The 12552-nt window shown below is 35.4% G+C and overlaps 1 protein-coding gene and 1 long non-coding RNA gene across 6 annotated transcripts in view; one reads left to right on the forward strand and one right to left on the reverse strand.

Annotated features, from left to right (window-relative positions):
* Nucleotides 1-12552, forward strand: part of DENND6A (DENN domain containing 6A) — a 69078-nt gene that overhangs the window by 53882 nt on the left and 2644 nt on the right. For all 5 annotated transcript variants that reach the window (XM_053669294.1, XM_053669295.1, XM_053669296.1 and 2 more), the window contains 8 exons: nucleotides 983-1077; nucleotides 8318-8383; nucleotides 8474-8538; nucleotides 9122-9211; nucleotides 10497-10550; nucleotides 10654-10763; nucleotides 10963-11065; nucleotides 12274-12348. In XM_053669294.1, coding sequence (XP_053525269.1) covers nucleotides 983-1077; nucleotides 8318-8383; nucleotides 8474-8538; nucleotides 9122-9211; nucleotides 10497-10550; nucleotides 10654-10763; nucleotides 10963-11065; nucleotides 12274-12348 — 658 coding nt within the window. The remainder of the gene's footprint in view (nucleotides 1-982; nucleotides 1078-8317; nucleotides 8384-8473; nucleotides 8539-9121; nucleotides 9212-10496; nucleotides 10551-10653; nucleotides 10764-10962; nucleotides 11066-12273; nucleotides 12349-12552) is intronic.
* The window catches only part of LOC128628025 (uncharacterized), a 56344-nt gene that overhangs the window by 16280 nt on the left and 27512 nt on the right, over nucleotides 1-12552 (reverse strand). The window lies entirely within an intron of this gene.

The raw sequence follows: 12552 nt of genomic DNA on the forward strand, positions 1-12552 counted from the left end.
AAACACGTTTAAACTGAATTCTGTTTCTCTTTTTCTTCAAAAACCCCAGGCCTCTTACCATTTTCATGAACAATACAAGTTTTAGTTTAGCTCTCAAAACCTAAATTGTCATATATTTCTTCTTGATATGGTGCACATTGTTTTACCAAATTGTGTCAATTCAGTATCCTAAAATAGCTCTTATAACATGTTATTTTCTTTCCAAAACTCTTCCCAGTCCTACTGTCTTTTTATCATATTTGCTGTTGCTTTTTCTCAAACCTCTTCCCTTCCTTGTAGGGTATCTTCTGAATATTCCCCAGAGTAACCTTTCTAATGGGTATATTTTCATTCACATGGCATTCCTCTACTCAGTTCTCTAGAAGCTTTCATTTGCCTGCCAGATAACATTTAAACTTCTCAGCATATTAACTTGGACTTAGTGTCTGGTCAGCATCTGCCCAATTATTTTTATTTCTGACTATTTATCTTTCCAGCTTTGTGCTTTAGGAATGCTGAACTATCCGTAGTTCTACAAACAGATCACGATCTCACTGCATTGCTTTGCACATACTCTTCATTCTCTTGCATCACCTTTACCATCCTTATCCACTTGGCAGAGACCTCCTATTCATCTTTCATATCTTTGTACGAATGTCATCTATTTGAGGAGGTCATCCTTTAATCCCCAGTAGACATAGTGTCTCCTTTGTAATTATTGTACATTTTATACCACCTTCACTGTCTTATGATTTCTAGCATCATAATTTAGTATATATATCCTTTTAACTCCGTAGTTTTAAAAAGACTATGTCTTTTCATTTTTATATGCCCAGTGCTAAACATGGTATCTCACATGTAGTTCATATGTAATACATTGGATGAAGGAAAAGATAATCTGTTTATTATTCACTCAGAAGAAATGATAAACTATTCTTCACTGATGGAATGTTCATCTTTTTCTCACTTTCTAAAATTTAATAATATTTTATTTTTTATGTAGGCCTTCAGTCATATTAGGAGTAACCAACCCCTTTTTTGCAAAAACACTTCAGCACTGGCCACACATTATTCGAATAGGAGACCTTAAACCAGCAGGTAAAGTATAAATTCAGTGTTCTGCTTTTTTGTGTGTGTAATGTTGCTGAGCAGGTTTATTTCTTCCCCTTTGTTTTTATTTTTTAGTTACTTTTTATGTTGAGGGCAACCTTCTTGAGGCAGCCTGAATAAAGGCCTTTGTAAAAGAGCCTAAGTTCAACTAAAATATACACGTGGAACCCATTGTTCCTTCTGTCAAAAAATGTACTTACAGTGTTATAAACATGGAATGAATTATAGCAAAGTGAAACCTAAAAAATTTGAGCTACTTTTTATATACAGGTAACTCAATTAAAAAGGGATTTCTAACACTGCTTGAGTAAAACGTTATAGAAGCTCAAAATATTCAATTTGGTGTAAGATGTTTGATTAGGTATCAAAATAGGTAATATACACTTCTGTAGTATTGGTACTGATTAAAGAACTAGTCAAAAGGTTGTGCTTTCCTGGTGTAAATAAGATAATGTGCCTGCTCTTGGTAACTTATTTTTTTAACAAGAGTATAAATCCACTTTTCAGTAAGTTTAAATTCTCTAGGAGTACAGTACTACGTGGATTTTGTGTCCAATGGCTTTAGCAAGAAGATTGCTTCTGAGTTGGCATGAACTGTGCCACTATTTCCATGAGCACAAGTTACCTTTCCCCAGGTTACTCAGTTTGCTACCAAGAGTCACTCTGATGTTCATTGCTTTCATACACATCAGCACATCTGCCTAGATAGAATTGTTTCATTCTGAACGTAAACACTCTGGGTTTAAGAACAGCCCTGTGCTCACTCTGGTTCTGGAGAGCTCACCTGTAGCCAGCAATAATAGCTTTGAACCACAGCCTTCTAGACATATTTGTCATTTTAGAAGTTTTGGTCCCAGCATGTCTCCACAGACTCCAAGATGGCAGAAAGAGCTATGATAACTGTTTAAATAAATGAATAAATGAATTCTGAGGTTAGAAGTTTTGTTAACTTAGATGACAATTTAATGGTACCTCTGATATTTCTTACTAGAAATTTCAATGAATTTTCCATCAAAATAGTTGAGACTTGAGATTTTGAAAATATTTTAAAATAACTTTATGATGTGATACTTGGAAATCTTTTCTTGCCATGGTGGTTGTGGCACAGTGGGTTGAGTGCTGGTCTGCAAACCGAAAAGTCACTGGTTCGATTCCCAGTCAGGGCACATGCCTAGGTTGCAGGACAGGTGTACCCAGTTTGGAGGTGTGAGAGAGGCAACTGATCGATGTTTCTCTCCCACTCTTTCTCCTTTCCTTCCCCTTTCTCTGAAAATAAATAAAATCTTTTAAAAAACCCTTTTGGTATATACGGGTATATTTAAAACATTATTTAATAATAATTATTTTGTAGGCTATCCCTTCTAGTATATACATAAATCTAAATTATTATTACTAGAGTCAGAGAATAACATTTTAAATCATATTATTTATAAATATTAGACTCAATTTTAAACTGAAATTCTTAGATGCCTTATGAAAGAGAGGACAGAGCATAAGATTTCACTCTGGCAGTCAGATCTGTGTGATCTTAGGTAGAACAACCTCCTTAAGCCTCAAAGACTAGATAAACACAGTGCCTGACTCATGGCTCTCTGTAAATGTCATGGTCTCCTGCCGTCTCACCGGTGTCCTGTCTATTAATGATAATTGAGAGCACAGCAGTCACCAGAGTCTTAGCTAAAAGAAGATATGAAAAATTTTTTAAATCTGAATTTAATCTTGACATTTACTTTAATGCATGGTTTTATCCTATTAATATAGACTCTTTGGTTAATTGTAATATAGTTAGTATACTAATAGTTTAGTATATATTGCCTTTTTCCAGTGGAAAAAAAGGCTTATTGTTGGGGATGTAAGTAGAGGAACTTTTACATAAAATTGGTAAAGTAACATAAATTGATAAACCTGTTTAACTTTTTAGGAAACGCCAAACTATTTTCTAAAGTGGCCCATCATTTTAGACTCTTACCAGCAGTGTATGATGGTCTTTATTTCTTCACATCCTTGCTAATATTTAATATTGTCTATCTTTCTCATTGTAGCATTTAGTGGGTTTGTGCTTCCCTAGTGACTAATGATGTTGAGTATCTTTTCATCTACTTATTAGTCATTCATATATCTTCTTTGATAAAATGTTGATTTAAATCTTATGCTCATTTTAAATTGGATTACTGTCTTAGTTGTAAGAGATCTTTAAGTGTTTTGGACACGAGTCTGTTTCCAGATATATGACTTGCAGATATTTTCTCACAATATGTGTCTTCTCTTTTTGTTTTCTTAATGGTGTATTTCAAATGGTGTACTTTTTCCTCTTTTATTGAGATATAATTGAGAAACAGCATTATATAAGTTTAAGGTATATAGCATAATGACCTGACTTACTTGTATGGTGAAAGATTACCACTAGTTTAGTTAACATCTATCATCTCATACAGATGTTAAAAGGAAAGAAAAGGGTTTTATTTTCTTGTGATGTGAACTCTTAGGAGTTACACTCTTAAGAACTTTTAAATATGCCATATAGCAGTGTTAACTGTAGTCATCATGTTGTATATGACATCCCCAGTAATTATTTTATCTTATTACTGAAAGTTTGTACCTTTTGACCACCTTTATCCAATTCCCCCAACGCTTACCTCTTCCTCTCGTAACCACAAAAATGTGTTTAATATTTGGTAAGTCTAGCTGATCAATATTTTTCTTTTGTGGAGAAGCCTTTTGGTCCTGTATCTAAGAATTCATTGCCTACCCAGTGTTACCAAGATTTTCTCCTATGTTTTCTCCTAAAAGTTTTATTGTGTCAGCACTTACATTTAGGGCTGTGAATCACTGAGTTATTTTTTGTTATAATGTGGTTTAAATGTCTAAACTCATTATTTTTGCATGATGATATCCAGCCCTAGCACCATTTGTTGAAAAGACTATCCTTTTTCCATTGACTAACATTGGTACCTTTGTGGAAAATCAATTGGCCATGAATATAAGGGTTTATTTCTGAACTCTTGTTTCTGTTGCATTGACTTATATATCTTATCTTAACAGCAATACAGTGTCTTAAGTTTTGAAATCTGGAAGTGATACAATTTTTAAACAATTTTTAATTATATTTTATTCATTATGCTAGACAGTTGTCCTGATTTTACCCTCCTTTGGCCACTTTCCACGCAGCAGACCCTACTCCCTCAGGCCATCCTTTCACCATTGGTTATGTCCCTGGGTCATCCGTATAAGGTCTTTGGTTACTCCATTTCTTGTACTGTACTTTACATCCCCATGGCTATTTTGTAACTACCTACTTGTACTTCTTAATCCCCTCACCTCTTCACCCATTCCCCCATACCCCCTCCCATCTGGTAACCAACAAAATGTTCTTTGTATCCATGGATTCTGTCTGTGTTGTTCTTGTTTGGTTAGTTTGTTTTTTAGACTCAACTGTTGATAGATTTTTACTTTTTGCCATTTTATTGTTCATGGTTTTGATTTTCTTCTTTTTCTTAAATAAGTCCCTTTAACATTTCATATACTAATGGTTTGGTGATAATGAGCTCCTTCAGTACTTCCATTCTAAATGATGGCTTTGCTGTGTAGAGCAGTCTTGGCTGTAGGGCCCTGCTCTTCATGACTTTGAATATTTTTTGCCAATCCCTTCTAACCTGCAAAGTTTCTTTTGAGAAATCAACTGACAGTCTTAGGGCAACTCCCCTATAGGTAACTAACTTATTTTCTCTTGCTGCTTTTAAGATTCTCTCAATCTTTAACTTTTGACATTTTAATTATGATATGTCTTGGTGTGGACTTGTTTATGTCCATCTTGTTTGTCACTCTCTGTGCTTCCTGGACTTTCACATCTATTTCCTTCACCAAATTAGGGAAGTTTTCTTTTATTATTTTTTCAAGTAGATTTTCAATTTCTTGGTCTTTCTCATCTCTTTCTGGCACCTCTATGATGTGAATGTTGGATCTCCTGAAGCTATCCCAAAGGCTGCTTGTACTATTCTCATTTGGGGGGATTCTTTTTTCTTCTTGTTGTTCTGAGTATTTTGTGGTTTTTAAAAATATTTTATTTATTTATCTTTACAGGGGAATGGAAGGAGAGAGGGAGAGGTATATCACTGTATGGTTGCCTCTCTTGCATTCCCTGCTGGGAATTAGCCTGCAACCCAGGCATGTGCCCTGACTGCAAATCAAACAGCAATCCTTTGGTTCACAGGCCCGCACTCAATCCACTGAGCTATAACAGCCAGGGCTGAGTGGTTGTTTTTTGCTTACTGAGGTTCCATATCGTTGATTTGAATCTCAGCTTCATCCACTCTACTGTTGTGCTTTATTCCAATTAACACATCCTCCATTTCTGATTGGATCTTTTTTATGCTGTTGAGGTTCTCACTAAGTTCCTTGAGCATCCTTATAACCAGTGTTTTGAACTCTGCATCTGATAGATTGCTTATCTCTATTTCATTTAGCTCTTTCTCTGTTTTGATATGTTCTTTCATTTGGGCCATGTTTCTTTGTCTCCTCATTTTGGCAGTCGCCCCATGTTTGTTTCTATGTATTAGGTAGAGCTGCTTTGACTCTGTCTGGATAGTGTGGCCTAATATAGTAGGTATCCTGTAGGGTGCAGTGGCACCACCTCTCCTATTACCCAAGCTAGGTAATGGAGGTGCACCCTTTGTGTAGGCTGAGTACATCCTCCTCTTATAGTAGAGCCTTGGTTGCTGTTGGCAGGTTAATGGGAAGGATTTACCCAAGCCAGTCAGCTGCAGGACTGGCTGTGACCACTGACTACCACCTCCACCCTCCGTGGAGGATCAGGTGTGCAAGGGGCATGATGGTGGTGCTCTGACATGGTCTGTAGTTGTCCACTGGGTGCACTGGCCCTGGGGTTTCCCAGGTGATGCAGGCAAAATTCAGCCCTCACCTATGTTTTGCCCAGTCCACCTGCCTGAGCTATAAAGCAGTCTAAGGTGAGACTGCTACTTATGCTGGGCTTGGAGATTCCCAAGTAAAGCCAAGCTGTGAATCTAGGCTGGCTGCTTCTAGTGCAGTACCTGGGGCTCACTGAGGCCAGCTGTTGCTTGTTTGGTAGGATTTAGGAAGTTGTGAAGTTTGATATTAGACCAGCTATTCATATGGAAAAACAGCTTGGGTGGGGTGGGGTGGAGTCCCTGGGGATCTATAAGGCTGGTCAGAGTTAGCCAGGTGGATGGATTCTCAGATATGGCACCTATTTGCCAGCTCTGTGGAGGGAGGGTTTAGAAAAGGGACAAGGGCCTCTGCTTCCCTTGATGCCAGACACTTCAGTTTCTCCCTGTATATCACTGGTACCTTTCAAGATGCTACTCTGGTGCTAGAGCCCAGAGGGAGTGAGTCTGAGTAGGTGAGTCCGTGTGTGGGCTCTTTAAGAGGACTGCTTGGGGCTCCAGAAGTTTCCACCAACTCAGTCCCACTGGTTTTTACAGCCAGAAGTTGTGGGGACTTGTCTTCCTGGCACTGGAACCCTGGGCCTGGGGTCTGTGTGGAGCTGAGACTCCTCTATCCAAAGATACCACTCCCCAATTTTTTATCTATCACATGTGGGTAAGGGACCAGCCTGTTCCTTGTCTGCACCCCTCCCACTAGTCTGGATGGATGTGGTTTCATTAATTCTATAGTTTGCCAGACTTCCATTCAACTTGACTTCTGATGGTCTGAGTGATGGTGGTTCTATATTTTAGTTGTAATTTTGATGTGGTTGTGCAAAGAGGTGAGCTATATCTGCCTACGCTGCTATTCTGACTGGAAGTCTGTGTAATACTTTTTACCTTTCTTTTTCCCTAAAATTGTTTTGGCCATTCTTAGTCTTTTGCATTCCATATACATTCTAAGATCACTGTCATGCAAGAAAGGCAGCTTGGATGTTGATAGGGATTGTGTTGAATATGTAATCAATTTGGGAGAGAATTTCCATTTGAAAAATACTGATTCTTCCAATCTGGGAACTTGGAATATTTATTAGTTTTTCAGATCTTCTTTAATTTTTCTCAGCAATGTTTTATAGTTTTCAATATGCAAGTCTAATCATGATGTTAGATGTGAGTTTTTCATAAATGTCCTTTAATCAGGTTGAGGAAGTGCCTTTCTGTTACTAGTTTGTTGAGAGTAATTATCATGAATTAGTGTTGAATTTTGCTAAACATTTTTTCTGTATCTGTGGAAATCATGATGTGGTTTTGTCTTGTTAACATGTTATATTGTATTAATTGATTTTTGGATGTTAAACATTAAACCAACCTTACATTACTCATTTAAATCCTGTTTGGTCATGGGGTATGATTCTTTTTTGTGTTTCTGGATTTGATTCGTTAATATTATTTTTGAGGGTTTTCTCCTCTGTATCCATGGGGAATATCGATCTGCAGGCTTTTTTCTTGTTATATCTTGCCAGCTAACATTCTTGCTGCTCTGAGAAATCTCCTCAGGCAGGTTACGTTACTATTTAAAAGACCTAGGACCAAGGGAGGGGAAGGGAAAGAGAAAGGAAAAGAAAAAGATAGCCTGTTATATTTTGTGTATGTGTGGCACTTTAAGTGTTTAACTTGAGGTATTTTTCTGCTAGTTAGGCTGGTTTTGACTGTAGTGTCTTCATACCTTAAGACTAGAAGCACTACATATTGTACAGGAGTTGTTCACAGCAGCCCTGCTCAGGAGACCTGTCCACCTGTGAATCAGACCTGTGGTCGCTGCATACACTGTCACCACCTGGTGGCAGTGTAAGTTTCTAATGCAAAAGCAGAATTTTGGGAGGTGTCAGAAAAAACTCATTGAATATTATATCTGCATTCTAATTTAGTAATTGCTTTTAATTCTATTTACTCTTAGAGGGCATTTTCTTTATATTGCTACATATATTTTCATTATTATGATTTTGGCACAAATATCTTAAATTATAGGTTGAGTAATAAGGGAAAATTTTAATTAATGATAGATATTAATGAAGGATCAAGTACCCATTTTTATATAATTTATACATATTGCTTCTGTTATACTGTAATATTCCAGTATTCCCTTTATCTTTTCTAAAAGTACCAGTCATAAGCTTTTGAACATTAATTGATATTAGGAAGGATACATTAGCTATAATATTCCTGACTAAATAGTAAATAGTCAGTGGATTATTAATCTTAAAAAAGTCTAGTTCTGTGATGTGAAATTTGAATAATTCTAAGAATCTTTCTGATGTTTCCTTCAGGAGAAATTCCTAAGCAGGTTAAAGTGAAAAAATTGAAGAACTTAAAGACTCTGGATTCTAAACCTGGTATTGACTTTTATTTATTTTAAAATCTATACATATATGGGTGCTTGGTAAAAAACAAAAACTTTTTACCTTGTTTTCTTTACTTCCTAGGAGTTTATACTTCTTACAAGCCATATCTAAATAGAGATGAAGAGATCATAAAACAATTACAGAAGGTGATTATTTGCTCATATTACTAATTTAAATTTTCTTATTTAGGTTTGCCATATCCAATTAGGCAATGTGTGCTTTATTTATAATGATGTGACATGAGGTCTCTGTTTTGAACCAAAGCTTCATAAAAATCAGGAGACTATAGTAGCAGCAATTAAGGGCTTAAAATTGGGAGCTGCAGCTGCAAACTAGTGTCAATCTTCCTAGATACTTGGAAGTTACAGTGAAAAGGTGGACTTTTGCACAGAGTCACTTAGCATGTAATAGTAGGGGATAGCTAGGTAGCATTTTTAGAAATGTAAACAGTATTAATGTAGCAAATATGAAATAAAGACAGTCTTCATTGTGAACTGATATTTTTAAGTATGGGATGAGTGTTTTATGTTTTTCTTTAATAATTTTTTCCACAGTATGTTGCGTAATGAATTTCAGATTAAGTTACTTTCAGATGAAGTTCTAGGGCTTGTTTTATATGAAGTAATACATATATATACAAATTATTATATCAGTTGAATTTTTAAAATTATCCATTGTTTTATATTCTCCAACACTAGAACATAGGTTCTTATTGTTTCCTCTTTTAAGGGTGTACAACAGAAACGTCCTTCTGAGGCTCAGAGTGTTATTCTGAGACGCTATTTCTTGGAACTGACACAAAGCTTCATCATACCATTAGTAAGTGAACATACATTTACTTAATTTAGTGATTTGTTGAGGGTTATATGAATGTTTTTCCCATCCACCAAAACCTTATCTTAACATGTATGTTTTGTCTGCTCATGTGCTTGTTGATTAAAAAAAATAGAGTCCTTTGCAAAAGGCCTGGACTCTTCTTGTATTAACTGTGTAACTTTGGGAAGTCACTTTCTTTTTCTCACCCTTAATTTCTTTATCTGTAAAATGTAGCTAATTCCACTTTTTCCTAAATACCTTTCAGGTTGTTGTGAATATCTTAAATTAAATAATTGCAGTAAAATGTTACATATTTGTTGCATTTTGCACCTTAATAGATTATTCTGTAGCTTCTTTCTCTGATTTTATTTTATTGAGCACAATTTGATATCATAACTGTAGCTCTAATTTGTATCATAATCTGTAGCTCCATGATGACAGGGGTCTTATCTATTATCTTTTTCTCAGTTTGTTATATGGTAGCACTCAGTAAGTATTTATGGGATATATAATTGAATGATGTGGTTATTCCATCAAATTCATTGGAAATCATTAAAAATACTAAGTAAAAGCCTCACAGAATCAGGCATGTCCTATGGCTGATTAGCTCATCATGTCCTCACAGAATCATGATGTCCTACTGTGTAGACTGGATAGAGAGAGATTCCATGTAGCTATTAATGTAAAGTAATCTATCTGTGAGTACTATGTGGGGCTAACCTGGAGATCTTTGCTATTATATTTTTGGAAGAAACACTCTTTCTTGGTCTATGGATGTCAGTTTGTTTTATTCCATTAAAATTTGTTTACATAAATGAACTTTTCTGTAGCTCTCAAGTGTGTGGGCTGAAGTCAGGTAGACCTGAATTCAAGTTTAAACTGTGTGGCCTTGAGCAAGGTACTTATTAATTATTAGCCTTTTGAAACCTTAGGTCCCCATTAATACCTGCCACATAGGATGGTTGCAAGGATTAAAAGAGATTATACATTTTAAATCTTGAGTGTATTTTCTGAAACATGGTTATTCAATATACTTATTATCCTTAAGAATGTGTAGTCATTTGGGTTAGCCAAGATTTAATTACATTTTTATTGAAAGTCTGACTTGTTAATTCAGTCTGAACTTAGCTTTATCATTGTGAAGAGTGATAGTGTTGTTGATGTCCATTGAAAGACCATATGATGAAAAACTTGGAAACCCATTTCCTTTAAGTAGGCCTATTTAAGTGTCTTAGAAGACTCTGAGTAAGAACATCTAATTTAATTAACTTTATTTTCTTGGTTTTAGGAAAGATATGTGGCAAGTTTGATGCCTTTGCAGAAATGTATTTCTCCATGGAAGGTATAAATATATTCAGTTAAATTCCTGTTTGAGTCCTCTAACTATAATAATTTGTGAACATATTCATTTCTGATTTTAAATATAGTATGTTCTTTTTTTCTAGAGTCCACCTCAGTTAAGACCATTCTTTCCAGAAGAATTTATGAAAACACTTGAGAAAACAGGACCTCAGTTGACCTCTAGAATAAAAGGTGATTGGATTGGACTTTACAGGTTAGTCTTCCTTATATTCTTTTTTACCCATCTGTAGAGCTTTATTTTTAAAAAACCAAAACAAAAAAACTGGACTTAAACTTATATTCTTTTATTCAAAATTCCATTGTTTCACTTGGTTCTTCAGTATTAGGAAATATATTAAGGAGAGGAAGTAAGTAATAATCAAACTTTGCTATTTTAAAATTTATTTTTATAGGCATTTTCTAAAATCCCCAAATTTTGATGGTTGGTTCAAGACCCGGAGGAAGGAAATGACCCAGAAATTGGAGGCGCTCCATCTAGAAGCTCTTTGTGAAGAGGTTAGAGCATAGCATATTTGTGTGATATTAACAACTATAATATAAAAAGAAAAGATAGTTATCCTTAGAGGCTGGGAGGTTATCCATATCTACTGCTTTATAAATAGTAATTGCTAACTTTTCTAGATCATGTGCTATAGGCCAAGGACTGTGTAGGTACTCTATGTGGATAATATCTTTTAATTTTCACAACATTTCAAGTAACCCACCTCATTGAAGTAGATGTGTTACAATCTGCATTATGGGAAGTCTGAAGTTTATAAGTTAAGTTACTAGCTTCAGATCACATCACTGCTAAGTAACTGACAGTAAGCTAGAGCCCACTTCACTTGGCTCATAAGAGCTGACTGTATATCTCTTCCCCACTCAGCATTCAGTGATCTCAGGTTAGTAGTTTGAAATCAGCTACAGTAGGAGTATCACACCACAGAAATTGGCAAATGGTACAAACCAGGGACTTTTCTGGTTGTTAAATATTTTCCAGCATGCCAGTGGGTGGAGTCAAGATTCAAATTCAAGCAGTATAACTCCAGATTTTTTCAGCATGCCTTATTAATCTCTTCCAGTTGCTACTAACAGTTTTTTTCCTGTGTTTGGACTGACTGTTTATATTCTATAATATGTTGCCAGACTGTTTTAAATTAAGTGAAAATATAAAGGACATTCTCATTTTCATTTGAGATGTGCTAGCCTCAGTGTTTACTTTCTATCACAAATTCATGGTGATTGTGATTTTAAGAGAAGGAATATGATGAAGACAATCACAGATAAGTCCAGGAAGAGCTTATGTGAAGATGCAAAGTTTACACTCAGTGTGATATTTATGTCCACAGTTATCTTTGTTTGTTAGCCAATGTTCTTATAAATTTGAGTACTCACTGCTTAGTGGGATAGGGGTGAGTATTGTATTTTAAGTTGCAGTATTGTTTTTCATGATGGATGTAAAAGGGCTACCTCAGAAAAGAAGTTCTTATATTTTATTTTACTGCCAAATATTCGACAGTGTTGTGGCTAATGTTGAAAATTATCTAATTAATGTTGTTAGACTATTACATATAGAATTATTTTTGTACTGTCATGCTATATCTGGGTTAAATGCCTGTTCTCTTTTTCCTTCCTGTCCTTCTCAGTAGTTTTATCTATTGAAATAGAATGGTTTGAAAATGATTTTGATACTTAACTGATTTAGGATTTGTTTATTCTTCTAGGATTTGCTTCTCTGGACCCAGAAACACACAGAAGTAGAAACAGTAGACCTTGTATTGAAGCTGAAAAGTAAGCTGGTATGTAGCCAAAACAGCCACAGATCTTTGCAGACATTTTCTTCACTTTTCAGGTGACAGTCCATGATATATCAGGTGTAACCTTTTTAAATGAGAGGACTTGAGATTGGTCAATTGATGGTAGATCTGACTGAAAATACTTGGTCACACAAGCATATTATAATGATGCCATGTTATTTTAAAGGTATTTGCATGGAGTGTAAT

Source organism: Artibeus jamaicensis, unplaced genomic scaffold, assembly GCF_021234435.1.
Source record: "Artibeus jamaicensis isolate MK-2021 breed Jamaican fruit bat unplaced genomic scaffold, CSHL_Jam_final contig_519, whole genome shotgun sequence".
In the NCBI taxonomy this organism is placed as follows: Eukaryota; Metazoa; Chordata; class Mammalia; order Chiroptera; family Phyllostomidae; genus Artibeus; species Artibeus jamaicensis.